The 16,736-nt window shown below is 37.9% G+C and overlaps 2 protein-coding genes across 3 annotated transcripts; both read left to right on the top strand.

The window, feature by feature from the left end:
* The first annotated feature begins 501 nt into the window (after positions 1-501).
* Positions 502-13,785, top strand: abcc13 (ATP-binding cassette, sub-family C (CFTR/MRP), member 13). Of its 2 annotated transcripts, none has more exons than XM_067377766.1 (22): positions 502-677; positions 816-951; positions 1,055-1,230; positions 1,465-1,642; positions 2,577-2,828; positions 2,920-2,985; positions 3,394-3,531; positions 4,123-4,269; positions 4,365-4,431; positions 4,542-4,590; positions 6,475-6,532; positions 6,663-6,882; positions 6,953-7,104; positions 7,313-7,468; positions 7,574-7,770; positions 8,319-8,439; positions 8,513-8,614; positions 8,787-8,930; positions 10,975-11,133; positions 11,387-11,553; positions 11,931-12,125; positions 12,224-13,785. In XM_067377766.1, exons 1-22 carry the CDS (start codon positions 604-606, stop codon positions 12,306-12,308), a joined length of 3,039 nt encoding a protein of 1,012 aa, XP_067233867.1. In that variant the 5' UTR covers positions 502-603; the 3' UTR covers positions 12,309-13,785. The 2 variants fall into 2 exon arrangements, with proteins under 2 accessions (XP_067233867.1, XP_067233866.1); XM_067377765.1 differs by having other exon boundaries at positions 502-682; positions 823-951.
* Positions 13,786-13,916: 131 nt separating this feature from the next.
* Positions 13,917-16,078, top strand: lyz (lysozyme). The gene is made up of 4 exons (XM_067377768.1): positions 13,917-14,121; positions 14,296-14,451; positions 15,608-15,683; positions 15,854-16,078. Exons 1-4 carry the CDS (start codon positions 13,986-13,988, stop codon positions 15,933-15,935), a joined length of 450 nt encoding a protein of 149 aa, XP_067233869.1. The 5' UTR covers positions 13,917-13,985; the 3' UTR covers positions 15,936-16,078.
* The last annotated feature ends 658 nt before the right edge of the window (positions 16,079-16,736 follow it).

Below are 16,736 nucleotides of genomic sequence, written 5' to 3'. Positions count from 1 at the left end.
CCCCATTCAAAGAGATTGCATGATGCCCAGGATGCCCGAGAGGCGTTTCAAAGATGGCCGCCGAGTGAAATGACTTCATTGTTCAGCAAAAAAGACATTAAGACATTTTTTTTTCACCTTAGAAAGTAAGTTTTAAATTGAGGTCCAAAAGTCTGAGACCACATTTAAAATTGTTTTATACCTGGGAAAAAAAATGTACTGGCTTTGCAAAAAACTTTACTCAAATTGCTTCTCTGAAAATCTTATGAGTAATAAAAACAACGTATGTTAAATTAGAAAGATGCTCAATTAAAGCATTTCACTAGTGTTATCAAAAATGCAAAAATGACTGAAATGGTTCGCGCAATAAAAATGATTGACAGCTGTGACACGCCCCCAGCAGAAATCGCCGCTCTCATTGGACATGTGCGCACGCTGCACGCTCCGCTGTTTATACTCCAGACGCGGCTTAATTCTGCACAGAAAGCGAGCTTTAATTATCCCAAGACATGTCTGAGGACATTTAAAACGTGAATATCGTCGGCGAGCGTAAATAACATAAAAAGTAGCCTACTTTATGTGTGTTCCTCTAAGCCGCTATTGTTCTAGCTGTATGAGACGCAGATGCAGTCTTGTAGGATGTCATTTACACGCTGCAAGACAATATATGGTTTTCAGACGCCGCCAGCGTTACTGAAATGAGGTAAGCACAACTTTTCACAGTACATGAACTGAATGTCTCTATTTTTAGAATGAGTCAAGAGGAAGCAAGCAAGGTTGTGGGGAGGTATTATATAATGTCAATGACAGCAACCTTTAACAGTTTTTTTTTTCTTCTCCCAGGTGGTTGTAATGGGTCACAGAGGACCACTGCAGTTGTCTGACCTTTTCCAGCTGTATAATGAGGACTCGGTCCACACCCTTTGCTCAGTGTTTGAGCATGAGTGGGAAAAACAACAGAATTACAGTGAGGTAACTGTACAAATACACAACCTTCCTGGTTGGACTTGTACTCATTGTTTCATTGTAAAAAGCATGCTTTGAATGAGATGTAATGTTAATATTTGATTTACAGAGGTCAGACCTAGAAAAGGATTCTGGAAGAGACTCACTGCTGGTCTCCAGGAAAACCAGTGCTGGTTACTCTCTCCTTTATGCAATATGGATGACATTCCATTCAGCCTTAGTCAAAGTTGTGCTTCTGAGACTTTCAACTGATCTTTTTAGCATTCTAGGTATTCTAACACTCAGGTATGATATGATTCTTTATATTTACTGAAGTGGTGATTTCTGGGTCAGTCTATTAGATAAAACTCATTTTGAGAAAACTGCCTTTAAAGATAATGCAGACGCAAATAGATAAAGTGCCATAAATAACAATATATATATATATATATATATATATATATATATATATATATATATATATATATATATATATATATATATATATAATCTGTTTATGTGCATGTCATTTAACCTCAGATGGGTTATCCTGTTCTGTGAGAGGCAGGCTGTGTTTGACTGGGCAGGATACACACATTCTCTGGTGGTGTTGGGAGCAGTTTGCTGCTGCGCTGTTTCTCAGCATCTCTTTGAGAAATATAGTAGGATAATTACAGCCAACACACAAGCGGTTCTGGCTGGCGCCCTCTACAGGAAGGTAAATATCATTGACTGTCTCATTAGCTCAATTAAAGGGATATTTCACCCAAAAATTAAAATTTGATGTTTATCTGCTTACCCCCAGGGCATCTAAGATGTAGGAGACTTTGTTTCTTCAGTAGAACACAAATGATGATTTTTAACTACAACTGTTGCGGTCTGTCAGTCGTATAATGCGTGTCAATTGGAACTCCATCTATAAGAGTCAAAAAAAGACACAGACAAGTCCAAATTAAACCCTGCGGCTCGTGACGACACATTGATGTCCTAAGACACGAAACGATCGCTTTGTGTGAGAAACCAAACAGTATTTATATAATTTTTTACCTCTAATACACCACTATGTCCAACTGCCTTGAGCATCCGGTTGGTGAGGTTTGAATGCGCTCAGATGCCGGAAGTGATCGCTCGCACTCATTGAAGTATAAGCGTGAGTGATCATTTCTGTCATCAGAGCGTGTTTTCAGACCTAAACCAACCGGATGCTCAAGGCAGTTGGACATAGTGCTGAATTAGAGGTAAAAAATTATATAAATACAGTTCAGTTTCTTGCACAAAACGATCGTTTCGTGTCTTAGGACATCAATGTGTCGTCACGAGCCGCAGGGTTTAATTTGGATTTGTCTGTGCATGTTTTTTTGACTCTTATAGACTGTGATCCCATTGACATGCATTATACGACTGACAGACCGCAACGATTGGAGTTAAAAATCATAATTTGTGTTCTACTGAAGAAACAAAGTCACCTACATCTTGGATGCCCTGGGGGTAAGCAGATAAACATAAAATTTTCATTTTTGGGTGAACTATCCCTTTAATGTGCTTTCAGTCCTAACAAAAAACACTGGAAATTTCCTCTTTTTCATATGCTCAAATGTGTCTCTTCTTCCTCCATGTTTCCCTCCATTCCCCCCTTCTCCTATTCATTTAAGACATTGTCTCTTTCCCATAGTTCTCGGCAACAATCCAACACCACTCAGGGGACGGATGTATTAGGCAAAGTTGAATGTGTAGCAGAGCTGGTGGTCACATTGACCTGTCTTTGGTCCTGCCCGTTGAGAGTTGCTCTCTATCTAGGCTTACTGTGGAGAGAATTGGGTCCTGGTGTGCTGGCGGGGGTGGTATTGCTACTAGTCCTCATCCCTGTCAACTCAGCAGTGGAGCACAAAGCCAAACAGCTTCGGGTTAGTAAGTGCAGGCGTGCATTTACTATGCCATTTCTGTCCTCTGTTTTGTTGCTGATATGTTTCATAATCTTTGTTTGTCATCCCTCAGAGATCTCAGCAGATCATCAGAGAAAAGAGTGAACAGCTCATCAAGGAAATGTTGCATAAATACCAGGTTTTTTTTCTGTTCCTAATCCTTATACGTGATCATGTCATCTATAGTCCTTCCTCTCTTATTTCAATCCCAGTCAGGCTGTGATTGTAGGATTTCAGTCTTGGGGTGGCTTAGTCATGTATCTGAGCATGATTTTGATAGGAGGAATATTTTTTGCCTAAAGCACAAAAAGGTCAGGTTCAGTTTTATGTTGCGATGAAAAGAAGTAACGACCGATCTTTTCTTCTGGTCGATTGTAAGTGGACTAAATGATTCACCAGATTTTTTTCTTGATTAATTACGAGGTTAAAAAAGTTTCAAAAATGAATCATATGCATGGATGAATAGTTCACAATATTATAAATAATGTGCATTTAGAAAATAGGGTGAATTTTAATTTCATGCCAACTTTAATCTGCCTTTGTGTAGGCGCTGAAGCTTCTCACATGGGAGTCCTGGTTCCATCAGAGAGTTACAGAGTCTCGGGCCAGGGAGCTGGAGATGCTAAGAATTCTGGGATATTTGACAGCCTTCTCGATGCTCGACTCTGTCTGTATGCCTTTTCTAGTGAGTGCTTAGAAATGAATTCCCAAGCTGTTTTTTTTTTTGCTAGACTGACCAACTTGTTTATTTTCTGGTTCTGCTATTTGTCTTGCTGACTAATCTAGTCAAGAAGCCTTGCTGGTTTGTGTAGATATTCAATATCCTACCTAAAAAATCTGGTTTTCTCTTTTACTACTGCTAAACAACCCTCTCTGTGAATATGACTTCAAATTACCTTGTCTCTCTTCTCCAGATGCACAGGGGCTTACTCAGTAAACAAATCCACAGAGCTCTGAGATTAAAACTCAAACCATCGATTAAACCTCTATCATAGATTACAACCTGAGGTCAGAACACTGAGGTCTGCATCATGCCCCTCTTTCATCAGTAAAAACCTCTGACCTAGTCCAGAGTTCTGCTCTGTGTTTTCTAAAGACCAGGGTAGCGTTTCCCAAAAGCATTGTAAGCCTAAGTTGATCATAGCTCCATTGCTTTCAATGGAGCTACGATCAACTTAAGCTTACGATGCTTTTGGGAAACGCAGCCCAGATGAACTTTTTGTTCTACATATTTCCTTTGACCCATATTTCCCATACGCTTTGTCTTTCCATACAGGTTGGTTTCTCTAGTCTTGGTGTGTTTGTCCTGGTGGATGATGGGAATGTTCTCACACCGTCTCAGATCTTTACATCCCTCTGTTTCTTCAGATTGCTCCGCCCACCTCTGCTGGAGCTCCCTGGGCTATTGTGTGTTCTCAAGCAGGTAGCATGCATTTGACAACATCAAAACCTTTAGGTAAAGATCTTAATAAAATTCTAAGAAAATTTAGATTTAATATTTTTGTTCTAATAAATAAGGCACAGCAGTCTCTTTGCCATCTGGAGAAAGTCTTTCTCACAGAGGACCTGGCCACCTCTGCAAAAGGTAAAGTCACAATATATTAAAAGTCGCAGATGCACAGAGAAACTATTTTTATTATTATAAGTAGAAATGTTTGTTGTTGTTGTTAAAACTATAAAGCATCACCCTCTCAGGCGCTACAGAAGACATTCCACCTGACAGCTCTCAACAGCCATGTGATAGGCAAGTTGTATTTTATAATGTTAAATTATTCTATTGAATGCCCACATTTAAAAACAAGTATACAGTAAATACAGTAATATTATGATTATTAAAATTAAAAATATCTATTTTCAATGTTAAAGGGTTAGTTCACCCAAAAATGAAAATTCTGTCATTTATTACTCACCCTCATGCCGTTCCATACCCGTAAGACCTTCGTTAATCTTCAGAACACAAATTAAGATATTTTAGTTGAAATCCGATAGCTCCGTGAGGCCTCCATAGGGAGCAATGGACAGTTCCTCTCTCAAGATCCATTAATGTACTAAAAACATATTTAAATCAGTTCATGTGAGTACAGTGGTTCAATATTAATATTATAAAGCGACGAGAATATTTTTGGAGCGCCAAAATAAAACTAAAATAACGACTTATTTAGTGATGGCCGATTTCAAAACACTGCTTCAGGAAGATTCGGAGCATAAATGAATCAGTGTGTCGAATCTGCTGTTTGGAGCGCCAGAGTCACGTGATTTTAGCTGTTGGCAGTTTGACACGCGATCTGAACCATGATTCGATACACTGTGATTCATTTGTGCTCCGATGCTTCATGAAGCAGTGTTTTGAAATCGGCCATCACTATATAAGTGGTTATTTTGTTTTTTGGCGCTCCAGAAATACACTCGTCGCTTTATAATATCAATATTGAACCACTGTACTCACATGAACTGATTTAAATATGTTTTTAGTACGTTTATGGATCTTTTGAGAGGAACTGTCCATTGCTCCCTACGGAGGCCTCACGGAGCTATCAGATTTCAACTAAAATATCTTAATTTGTGTTCTGAAGATTAACGAAGGTCTTACAGGTGTGGAATGGCATGAGGGTGAGTAATAAATGACAGAATTTTCATTTTTGGGTGAACTAACCCTGTTATGTATTTTAATTTAATGTTATTTATTCCTGTGATGGCAAAGCTGAATTTTCAGCATCATTACTTCAGTTTTCAGTGTCACATGATCCTTCAGAAATGCTGATTTCAAGAAACATTTCTTATAATTATCAATGTTGAAAACAGTTATTCTGCTTAAAGTCTTTGTGGAAACCGTAATACATTTTTTAAGGATACTTTGATTGAAAAATTCACAAGAGCAGCATTTATTTGAAATAGAAGCCTGTATGTGTTTGCTGTCATTTTTGATCAATTTAATGCATCCTTTCAAAATGAAAGTATTCGTCTTTTTAATTTAATTCATTTAAAAATAATAGTACTGACCCCTATGTATGTATAGAGGATTTTTTATATCTTGTCTCTGGCATGTTATAAATACAAATGTTTGTGTGGATGTTACATTATCCTCTGCCATTTGATTTGGCAAAGTCGAGACTCTGAGTCCACTGTTTGGGTAAAGCACAGTGCGTGACCTGACCCATCGGCCTTCATTGTCCAGTACTGATCCAGCATTAATATTAAAATTGCTTTAATCCAAGACAAACATCAGTGCATTTAAGAGCATTAGCAGTTCTTCTGATTTTAATATCTTTCTGATCCCCTGAGAGAATTTATCATGCTTTTCTTACACTGTGTTCTCTGCACTAGATTAGCCTTGTGTGGTTTAGTTGTGAGGGTTAGTGCAGGTTAAGAAACGATGATATTCACAGATTCACAGACAGGGATTGTTGGTCACAGGATGATGGGGCCTGATAAAATTTCATGGGAAAGAAAACCATGAGTCTGACCAAACAGGGCTGGCGACATTCCCTTTTTAACCCACATTAATGAGTTTCTTGTGGCATTATCGTCAACTAGCTACACCTTGTTTCTCCACCCAGCTTGTGATTTTGTTTGTACATGCATTCACTGCAGACATTGTATACTAAATATTCTGTTTTGATTTTTACAGGTGTAAAAACAAGCACAGTAATTCTGATGAGAAACGAGATCACTATCTATTCCAAAAAGTATGTACCAAAAATTATAAATAATAACTTAAAAAGATGATACAATTTATTTTTGAGTGAACTAACCCTATACCTAAAGAGGTTCTTTTTGCTGTGAATATTGTGTAGTGATGTGGTTTTGTAATTTCAGGGCAGCGGAGAGGCCCGCAGGCTGTATTTGAGGGCTTTCGGCTGGCACTGGGTGTCACTTACCTCGCTGGTCTACCTGTCTGTGTGTGCTGTTAGTTTAGCACAGGATGCTGTCCTGAGCATGTGGACTGGTGAAGCCAAAGAAGTTCAAGGCCTGGAGGGGTGGAGAGAGCTCAGAAACTCGCGACTGTCTGCGTACGCACTGCTCGGACTCCTGCAAGGTTATTGTCAACCTGTGGTTTCATAGATAAGTGGAGTTTTTTAGCTTATTTATGTGCTTTTGTATTGCAGCCTTGCTTGTGTGCTGTTCCGCCTACTGTCTGACCTGTGGTTCTCTGAGGGCATCTCATACGCTACACTCTGAGCTGCTGTCAGATGTTCTTCACCTGCCTGTGCAGTCCCAGAAGATAGATGCCAGATGGTTACTGCAAGCATTCACTCAGGTGAGCGTCATCCTCCAGAGGCCAGTGTGGAGCAGAGGTCAAAGCATATAAACTGAAAATATTGATTCTTACAAGTAGCAGGTCATCACTGTTGTGCCCTTAGGGAGGTGCATATTATATTATATAACATACAAGCAAATATGATAGAAAACCAACATAAATCGGATTTTATCCCAAACAAGTCTAACTGTGTCTCATGTCGGCTCAGGATATGCAAGTGGTTGATGAAGAGCTGCCCAAACATTTACATAGCTGGTTAAAGAGTCTTTTGGACATACTGAGCACCATCACTTTGATCAGCTTCATCATGCCTGTTTTCAGCCTAGCTGTGTGCCCTCTGATAATTCTCTTCTTCTGTATTCAGGTACGTCAGTTTCCCATGAATATTTGACCTGAAGTTTTTACATAAGCAAATTACCATATAACATCAAGCACGGTTTACAAGTGGTCATTATATTATCTCTTTCAGTCTCATTTTTCTTCAGCTCGCATGCGAATAAGACACATGGAGGCAAACCCTGTTGCAGTTACTTCTCTGGAGTGTGTGACACATTGTGTTGAAGCTCCACTTTCTGGGCCAAAACACAGGGAGGTGTGTCTGACGCGCTGCCTCCAAGCCTTACATCAAAACCTGCTGGTCAAGTACAACAAAATCATCTCAGAAAGGTTAAAAAACATATATATTTTGTTTATGCTGGTGGTTTGTGAAGGATTCTGGGAGGACTGCAAGTTGCGAATTAGCTGATTAAAAAAATAATAATTATAATTGACAAAAAGTACATTGAATTAAACCATTGAACACTAATTTTAAGTCAACTAATTATATTAACTGTGTTAATATTAATTTGATTAAATGTTTCTATTGTCTTACTTCAATAGCATAACTGGTGCTGATGCTGATTTAGTTTTGCCTGTCACCTGAATTTTTTAAAAACTACAGTACACTAGGGGGCGCCATTTGAGTGTAATATACATCTGTGACTGATATATTAGCTTTTGCAGCTGTTTTTATCTGAGTATGTTGTATTTTCAAGCCATTTTAATATAATTTTACATACATTTGTAGTAAAAATAAGTCATGTTTAATATAAATGTAAACTGTAAACATCTACTAAACTTGTCAAATAATCATGTCACATTTATTGCAGCACATACAGCAGCTTTGATTAATGTGATTGCTTTATGACCACCAAAAGCAATATTTCTGTGTGCAGTTGGGCTGCGTTGCGGTTTGATGGTATTGCTGGGATTGTGCTGTTCCTGGTCAGTCTGATTTTTCTTGAGACTCAAACTGACTCGGGGCTTGTGGCTCTGGCTTTGATCTGTGCCTTTAATGTAAGTTTATCTGCACTGATACCTACCTTGAGTTTGAATAATTCATAATGATTATGAAAACATTTTGTTACAGATTAAAGAAGCTCTTCACCGTTACCCTCAGGCCACCTCTGATATCAGCATTGACATGCTGAGCGTGCAAAGATTTTGTGAATTTGCCAAAGTGGAAAAGGAGGTATAGGGTAACATAATAATTATTTAACCCCTTAAAACTCGCCAAGTCACATCTTACACTCTACATGGTCAAATTCATTGTGTACTAAATTCCCAAGAGGATGAAACTCTCTTCTTAGTGTCACTGGATGTAATATGCTCCGCATGGAAATGAATTTAACCTTTTACCCCAGGCAGCATGGACAGTCTCCTACAGACCACCCTTTGACTGGCCCCAGCATGGAGAGGTGAAGTTCAGGAACTATGAGTCTGAGGCCTCCTCTAACTGCACACCAGCTCTTAGAGGAATTAATCTCACCATTTTAAAAGGGGAAAAGGTACTTTGAATAAATGAATGAATTTATTTATTTACTTACTAATAATAAATAAATTAATTAAAGCAGAACTAAGTAACTTTTTTTACCTTCATAAATAGTTTTCTAAGTCCTTACGATGGTTAATCGACTTGTAGTGGTGTGTTTGAGGCGAACACTAACCCCCTCTGGCACGTCTACGCCAAAAAACAGCACTTGCAAGTTTAGCTTTGCCGACCCGACACAATCTCGCCTCATGTTCACGTTCACGCGAGAGTGACAAAATGCTTTACAGTAATTCAAAAACAATGTATATATTATGATTATCATTTTGTAAGACAATTTCGAAAATTACCCACCTCCATCGAGATTTCTTGTACTGTATTTGCAAAACTACTGCGCTGGTGAGCGTTGTAGTCGTTGTAGTCCAGAGCTGCACTTGGAGTATTTACGACAGTGTGATTGACTGAAGGAACCTGAAGGGGGAGCTTCGCAAATCTTACTTCTTAGTTTTACCGTTTTCGAATCCATTCAGCCGATCTCTGGGTCTGGCGGTACCACTTTTAGCATAGCTTAGCATAGTTCATTGAATCTGATTAGACCGTTAGCATCGCACTTAAAAATGACCAAAGAGTTTTGACATTTTTCCTATTTAAAACTTGACTCTTCTGTAGTTAAATCGTGTACTAAGACCAACGGAAAATAAAAAGTTGTGATTTTCTAGGCTGATATGGTTAGGAACTATACTCTCATTCAGGCGTAATAATCAAGGAACTTTGCTGCCGTATCATGGCTGCAGCAGGCGCAATGATATTACGCAGCGTCTTTCACAAACGTCTCCATGGTTGCAAGGCACGTTCCCTGTGCAAGCAGGGGCTCCCGGGCGCTGCATAATATCATTGCACTGCTGCAGCCATGGAACGGCAGCAAAGTCATTTTTAAGCGCAATGCTAACGGTCTAATCAGATTCAATGAACTATGCTAAGCTATGCTAAAAGTGGTACCGCCAGACCCGGAGATCGGCTGAATGGATTCGAAAACGGTAAAACTCAACTGTTTAACTCTAGGGGAGTTGGAAAATGAGCCTATTTTCAAAAAAAGTGGAGTGTTCCTTTAAAGCTGCTGTCAAATCAATTTTTTAACAAGTACATAACCAGCCAGTGTTCGAAACTATCTCCTTGCCTTAACCTAATTCACAACAGTAAGCTTGTAAAAATGTTCTAATTTGAGTGGTACTGGTAGGGAAATTTGAGCATATGCCACCATTCATCTTTTTGTCATTACGTCACGTCTGTTTACATGAAGGAGTCCCAGGTAGTAAGCTATATGGCATGTGAGGATGTTTCCGGTGACAGATCATTTATAGCCTTTTCTCACAGCAGCTGGAATTTTTAAACTTACACTTTGATGGCGGATTGACTACAATCTGTGATTCCAAAGTACCTGTACAGTATCCACTAACAGCCACTCATTCTCCTTAAAACATTAGATCCATCCGGAGCCGTGCCGATGCACAATCCACGTAAAGATCATAATTCTGCAAATAACTGCAATTGCAGGTTTTGAACAGAGATGGCGACAAAGAAGCAAAACTTACGGACTGCAGCTTTAAATAATTATATTAATTTTTTTTTATTATTCATTTTTATTAATAATTATATAATAATAACAAAATAATAATGTATTGTTGTCGATATTATTTACATCTCTATACAATAATGTGTTCATTTAAATTTAAGATTAGCTGATAACACATTTAAATGTGTTTATTTTTTAGACTGATGCAATAATCTGTGTTGCACACACTCAACTTATCAACTTATCTCTTTGTTTATATATGTATGGATATATGCGTGGGTGTGCACATTTTTCTCTTTATTTATAATGAAGTAATATGCAATTAGTGAGCTATAGATATTTTAAACTGATTAAGAAAAAAAAAAATTTTTGCAACTTGGCAGATACCCAAGGTTGCAGCATCGATATGGTATCAGACATTAGAAAGTGATGTCAAGCATCCCTAGTTTAAATCTCAGGCTGATTTTGCTGTGTTTGCATGTGTACACAGATTGGGGTTGTAAGCAGTGGGAAAGCAGACACCGATGGCTTGGTTAGCTGTCTCTTCCGGTCAGTGGAGGCCAGGAGCGGTGCTGTGCTGATTGACGACGTTAACATCGCCCGCATGAGTCTACATGACCTTCGTAGCCGCCTGCAAATCATTTCCCAGGTTAGACGAACAACATTATATTTGCAATGCATACAAGAGAACCAAACTAGCTCGATCCAGCCAGAGCAAAATCGGTCAAAGTCTGGAGGGGAAGGAGTGTTGACAGGTAACACAACTATTTTACTGGGTGTGGTTGAAGGAATGCTGTCTAATATTGTATGTAATGTAAAACTGACTTTACCCAGGCTCCACCAGTAACCAGCATTATTCATTATTTATTCTTTAATGAGTTATGGTGTCCCATGTGCTACAGGTTCCTGTACTCTTCTCGGGTCCCCTGAGGGCTAACCTGGACCCGTTCGCTCAGCATACTGACATGCAGGTGTGGCTGGTTTTGGAGCTCTGCCATCTCAAGGAGCGTGTTCAACAATTGCCTGCTCAGCTGCTGCACCCCGTTCAAAGAACGTCTCTCGCTTTCAGGTGTGGGAATCATGGCTATTCTTTGGATGCCAATTTCACATGTTTATGTAATATTCAGAATATAACATCGCACCAGAATATAGTTGATCTTAATACAGATGATGTAGGAATAATAGTAGAGTTCAATTTCCAAACTGAGCTAATTTGTTGTTTCCCACAATTTGGTATAAAGGCTGCTCGTTTTGTGTATAGAACAAACTGCAGTGAGAAAAGATTCACGGTCTGGCTGGAACCAGTCATGAGTCCAGATCTAGACTGTGGCTGTGGTTTATTGCTTCATTTAACGATACAGTTTTCTCTATGGCAACATTTATGTATTTGCACAACAAACAAGTGGCCGTTATGGGTTAAATATTTCTGTTTTTGTGTTATGTAAGCTTTGGCCAGAGGAGGTTGCTGTGTTTGGCCAGAGCCCTGCTTGCAAGGGTCAAAATCCTGCTTGTGGAAGAGGCTCTTCCTTGTGTGGATGTAGAAACAGAGGGCCTGGTCCGACAGTTGATCCACACAGAGTTTAAAGACCGCACTGTACTGTGGCTCACTCAGAACCCGCTCACTCTCATGCACACTGACAGGTCAGGAGCTACGGTCCTTTATTTAACCTGTGACTCATCCTGTCATTAAATGTCAAGTATTCAAGTAAGGCATTTCTGATCTGTTGTTACTCCTTCAGGGTGCTGGTTTTGAATGAAGGACAAGCTGTGAAGTATGACGCTCCTTCCACTGTCCTCCAGCAGGGGCCGCTGTTCAGTCAATAAGATGTGACCTCTTGCTCTTACAGTACATCCAAATATTGTTATCATTTATACTTTTCCTTTTTCTCCTTTTTAGCTGACTTAAAGTTATTAAATAATAAAATTATTATTTATATAATAATAAATAAGTTATTAATTTCATGTCATATATTAGGTTCCCTAAAGCACAGTTTATTGACTGTAATTAATGAAGGTTTCATATGCCTTTGGACAGAATATACTGAAAAAAAGGTTAAATAAGTGACACGTGGAACAGACTTTGAAATATTATAGTGAATTGTGGGGGTTATTTTAAATGTATTTAAATTATTAATTTCTTTTTTTCTTTATATTTTTGTGTTTTTATAATTTATTATTTTATTTGATAATATAATGATTTATAATTTTGTTTTACAATAATTGAAGCTTTTTCTGCCAATTAATTACAAAAAATTTGATTAAGCTCACATAAGCACACAAACATACCAGCTTACATTTGTTAAATGGTCAAACTTTACAATAAGGTTTCATTTGTTAACAAAATACTACTGTTCATTGTTTGTTCATGTTAGTTGACAATGCATTCTTTTAACTTTTGATATTAATAATGTATTAGTAAATGTTGAAATTAACATTAAGATTAATACATGCTGTAGAAGCATTGTTCATTCTTAGTCATTTATAAGTTGATAATTTATAACAAGATGATTATATTTTTGACACTTTTGATACTCTGTCAGTGTTTTACAATGCAGTACAATATGCATATGAAAATTACACCAGCAATATGATAAATAATAGGAAGCAACAGCAGGGATTTCCTTCTAAGGGCTGTTTGAGGTTATGCACAGTGGCTGTTTGAGCTGTTTGTTGACACATTCTCCTCTTCTCCTTTTCCTTTGCAGTTATTGTCAGTTAATTGCACATTAGATTGCTTTAAGGTGCATTTTTTTCACAACAGTTTTCCTCATTGTAACGGTCTCCACATCTTTCCTTTTGTGCTCTGGTCAGTTGACCGTTGTTTCACCAAGAGTGTTGTTTGGCATTAGGTTTTAGATCAGGGGTCTCTAAACTGTCCTGGAGGGCCACTGTCCTGCAGAGTTTAGCTCCAACCCCAAATAAACACATCCTGAAACAGGTCTAATTAAGCATACTAGAAACTTCCAGGTAGATGTGTTGAGGCAAGTTTGAGCTAAACTCTGCAGGGCAGTGGCCTTCCAGGACTGAGTTTGGAGACCCATGTTTTAGATTTGTATAATTATAACCTGTATGGAAATTAATAATAAATAAAATCGAAAACACAGTATATATATATAATTTTTGTGGTTTTTATTTATGTTCTTAAATGCTGCCGTTGTTAGTATCCCAGTGCTACATCACGATTAGGAGGTTTCCCCTAATATTGAGTATTTCATCTTATTATGTCAACCGTTTTCTTGATCTAAATCTTATTCAGTGCCTCTGCATGAAAAAAAAATTAAATAAAATTTGCTTCTAGAAGTAAAAATAAAACATCCCAAAGTCAGTTATTGCCTCAGCAGCAATAACTGGAGCAACTGCAAACTACACTTGTGAAAAATTGATTGCGACACAAACCTTTTTTCACCTATAAGTAATCCCACTCAGCGGCTTCCACCCTCCATCTGAACTCCTCTTCAGACAGCAGATATTGACAGTAAATTTGTGAGCAGCAGTGCAGAAATGAAGGTGACTATTGCAGTCTTGTGTCTGATGTGGATGTCCTTGTGCGAAAGCCGCAGGCTGGGCCGTTGTGATGTCGTCAAAATCTTCAGGGCAGAGGGACTTGATGGCTTTGAGGGATTCTCTGTTGGCAACTGTGGGTACTTTGTTTCTTATTAGCATTATCAGTGATCTGCAATATTTGGCATATAGAACTGTATGTTTACTGAGGATTTTTTTTTTTTGTGGATTCAGATCTTTAAAGAACCTGGTATAATATATTTTATTACTTGTATTACTTCGGTTTGAACCATTCACTTAATTTCAACAGATGTGTGCATGGCATACTGGGAAAGCAGGTTTAAGACCCACAGAGTACGTTCGGCTGATACCGGGAAAGACTATGGAATCTTCCAGATAAACAGTTTCAAATGGTGTGATGATGGCACTCAGGGTGGAAAGAACTTGTGCGGCATGCCTTGTTCAGGTAGTTTTATTTTCTTTAAATGGATTTCATTGGTTACCAAAAACATATTGAATACAATCAGAAGTGGTTAAAGTAGATTTTAAGAATTTTGGGGGGAAAACGCTATGCTATAAACAAATTTGTTTTCTTCTTGTAATGCATATTAATCTAATGTAATCTTATTAATCTAAATGTATCACATTTACTGTTGTATGCCACATTTTTCACAAACGAAATCCAGTCATTTCAGTAGGAATTTCGATTGAGGGCGAAAGATTTCCCTGCACAGATCTTGCTACGGGTTCAAGTTATAGCTAGTCACACAGATTCGTCGCTTTGACCAACATAAAACTGTTTGGTTTGAAAGTGACTTCTGTGTGAGCTGTGCTTCATACATCACTACACTATTGATGAGTTTTTTTGCTTGTGAGACTTTGTCAATAGTGTAATGATGCATAAAGCACCGCTTACTCAGCCATTTCCAAACTTAGCAGCTTTAAATTAGTAAAGTTTAATAAACTTGAATTCCATATGAAATCCGTGTGGAGAAATGTTTCGCCTTGTATTCCAGATTGACCGCACCCTTATGCAGAGAACATAATTTATAAAAAAAAAAAATCCGGGAAAAAGGCAAAATGGAAGCTTAAAGGGTTAGAAATTATTTCATGATTTACTCACCCTCAAGCCATCCTAGGTAAATATGACCATCTTCTTTCAGACAGATATTTATTTTTGAAGACAAAAAATGCATCCATCCATTAAAAAAACTCCAGGGGGTTAATAAAGTCATTTGCGTATGGCTGTCACACTAAAGCTTATTTTACTTTTATAAAGTTTTAAATAAAGATGTTTGTGTTACACAAACACAACGATTCGCTTCAGAAGGCCTTTATTAACCCCCTGCAGTCGTATGGATTCATTTTTTTTTTAATGGATGGGTGCTTTTTTTTCGTCGTCAAAATTTGGGCTACCATTCACAACCACTATAAACCTTGGAGGACTAACGTTAAGCATATTTTTAAATATATCTCCGATTGTGTTCGTCTGGTGTCATATACACCAATAATTTTCATTTTTGGGTGAACTATCTCTTTAATGACTAAACTTTTTGATCCCAGTGTATCTGTTTTAAAACTTTGCTATAACATTTTGCATATAAATGTTTCCCATCTGCTAGATTTGCTTAAGGATGACCTGAAAGCTTCAGTTGAATGTGCAAAGCTCATTGTGAAAACCGATGGACTGAAATCATGGCAAGTATTCATTGAAAACATCAACTGACACATTAACAAAGGTTGCTTGTTCCTTTAGAGATTTGGCTTCAAGCTCTGCTTATCATTGCATCATATCTAAGTGAATTGATCTGTTGTGCAGGTGTGTTTTTTGACATAGCTAATGGTCATGTTGATCTTTTTGTCTGCAGGGACACCTGGGATAAGTACTGTAATGGCCGTAAGATGAAACGCTGGACAAAAGGTTGCGATAATAAGGCTTTGAGTGCCTGAGGGATCTTTAATTACCTATAATGATCATGTGCTACTGCAGTTTAAACTCTTGGTTGATGTGACTTTAAAACATTGTCATCATTAATATAACATTGTATCCTTGATCTTAAGATGGATATTAAAGCATCTTCCCAAACTGTAAAGTTGCACTCGCTGTGTTTCTCCATCTCACTTTTGGTTAAAGCTGATGCAGCAGCAAATTGTGACAGATGGTTGGTTTGATATTACTAGATAGTGGTGGGCTTTTATTTAAATTGCTTTTATTAAAAATGGAATAATCTGTCACTGAAAACCCATATTGATTGGCTGGTACTCTGAATATTGAACATGTCCCTCTTAATGTCTGCGCCGATTACGTCTCTTACATCCAATTTCATTTTGAATTAAACTATATGAACTGTGGACACTTCCATACAATCAATGAAATCCATCCATCATCACAAACATGTAAAACCCCACCTGAGTGCAATTGCATACACCAATTTAGTCATGTCTTTGACATTTAGATTTGATTTGATTTCGAGCTTGCAGGATGGTTTTTCGAAGACCAAGAGCACGTTTTACAAGAAAATACTATTTCAGTCTTTCTACTTCAAAATTTTCAAGTGTTACTTGACTAAAATGTACTAGGAATTTCTGTGTGAAAATGAATATAAATCCTACACCAATTATTTTCAGTGTGGCATGAGGTTAAACCTTCCCATTTCCATCATAAACTAACCGTATTCCACTTCTAATAAAGCGATATGAAGAGCTGTTTGGATCGCGGTCGGGTGGAGAATGAGATGCTTGTTTTGTGTC

The sequence above is a fragment of the Chanodichthys erythropterus genome, chromosome 23 (genome assembly GCF_024489055.1).
Source record: "Chanodichthys erythropterus isolate Z2021 chromosome 23, ASM2448905v1, whole genome shotgun sequence".
Lineage (NCBI taxonomy): Eukaryota > Metazoa > Chordata > Actinopteri > Cypriniformes > Xenocyprididae > Chanodichthys > Chanodichthys erythropterus.
The sequence above is the reverse complement of the archived record's forward strand: the minus strand, read 5'-3'. Positions and strand labels throughout refer to the sequence as shown.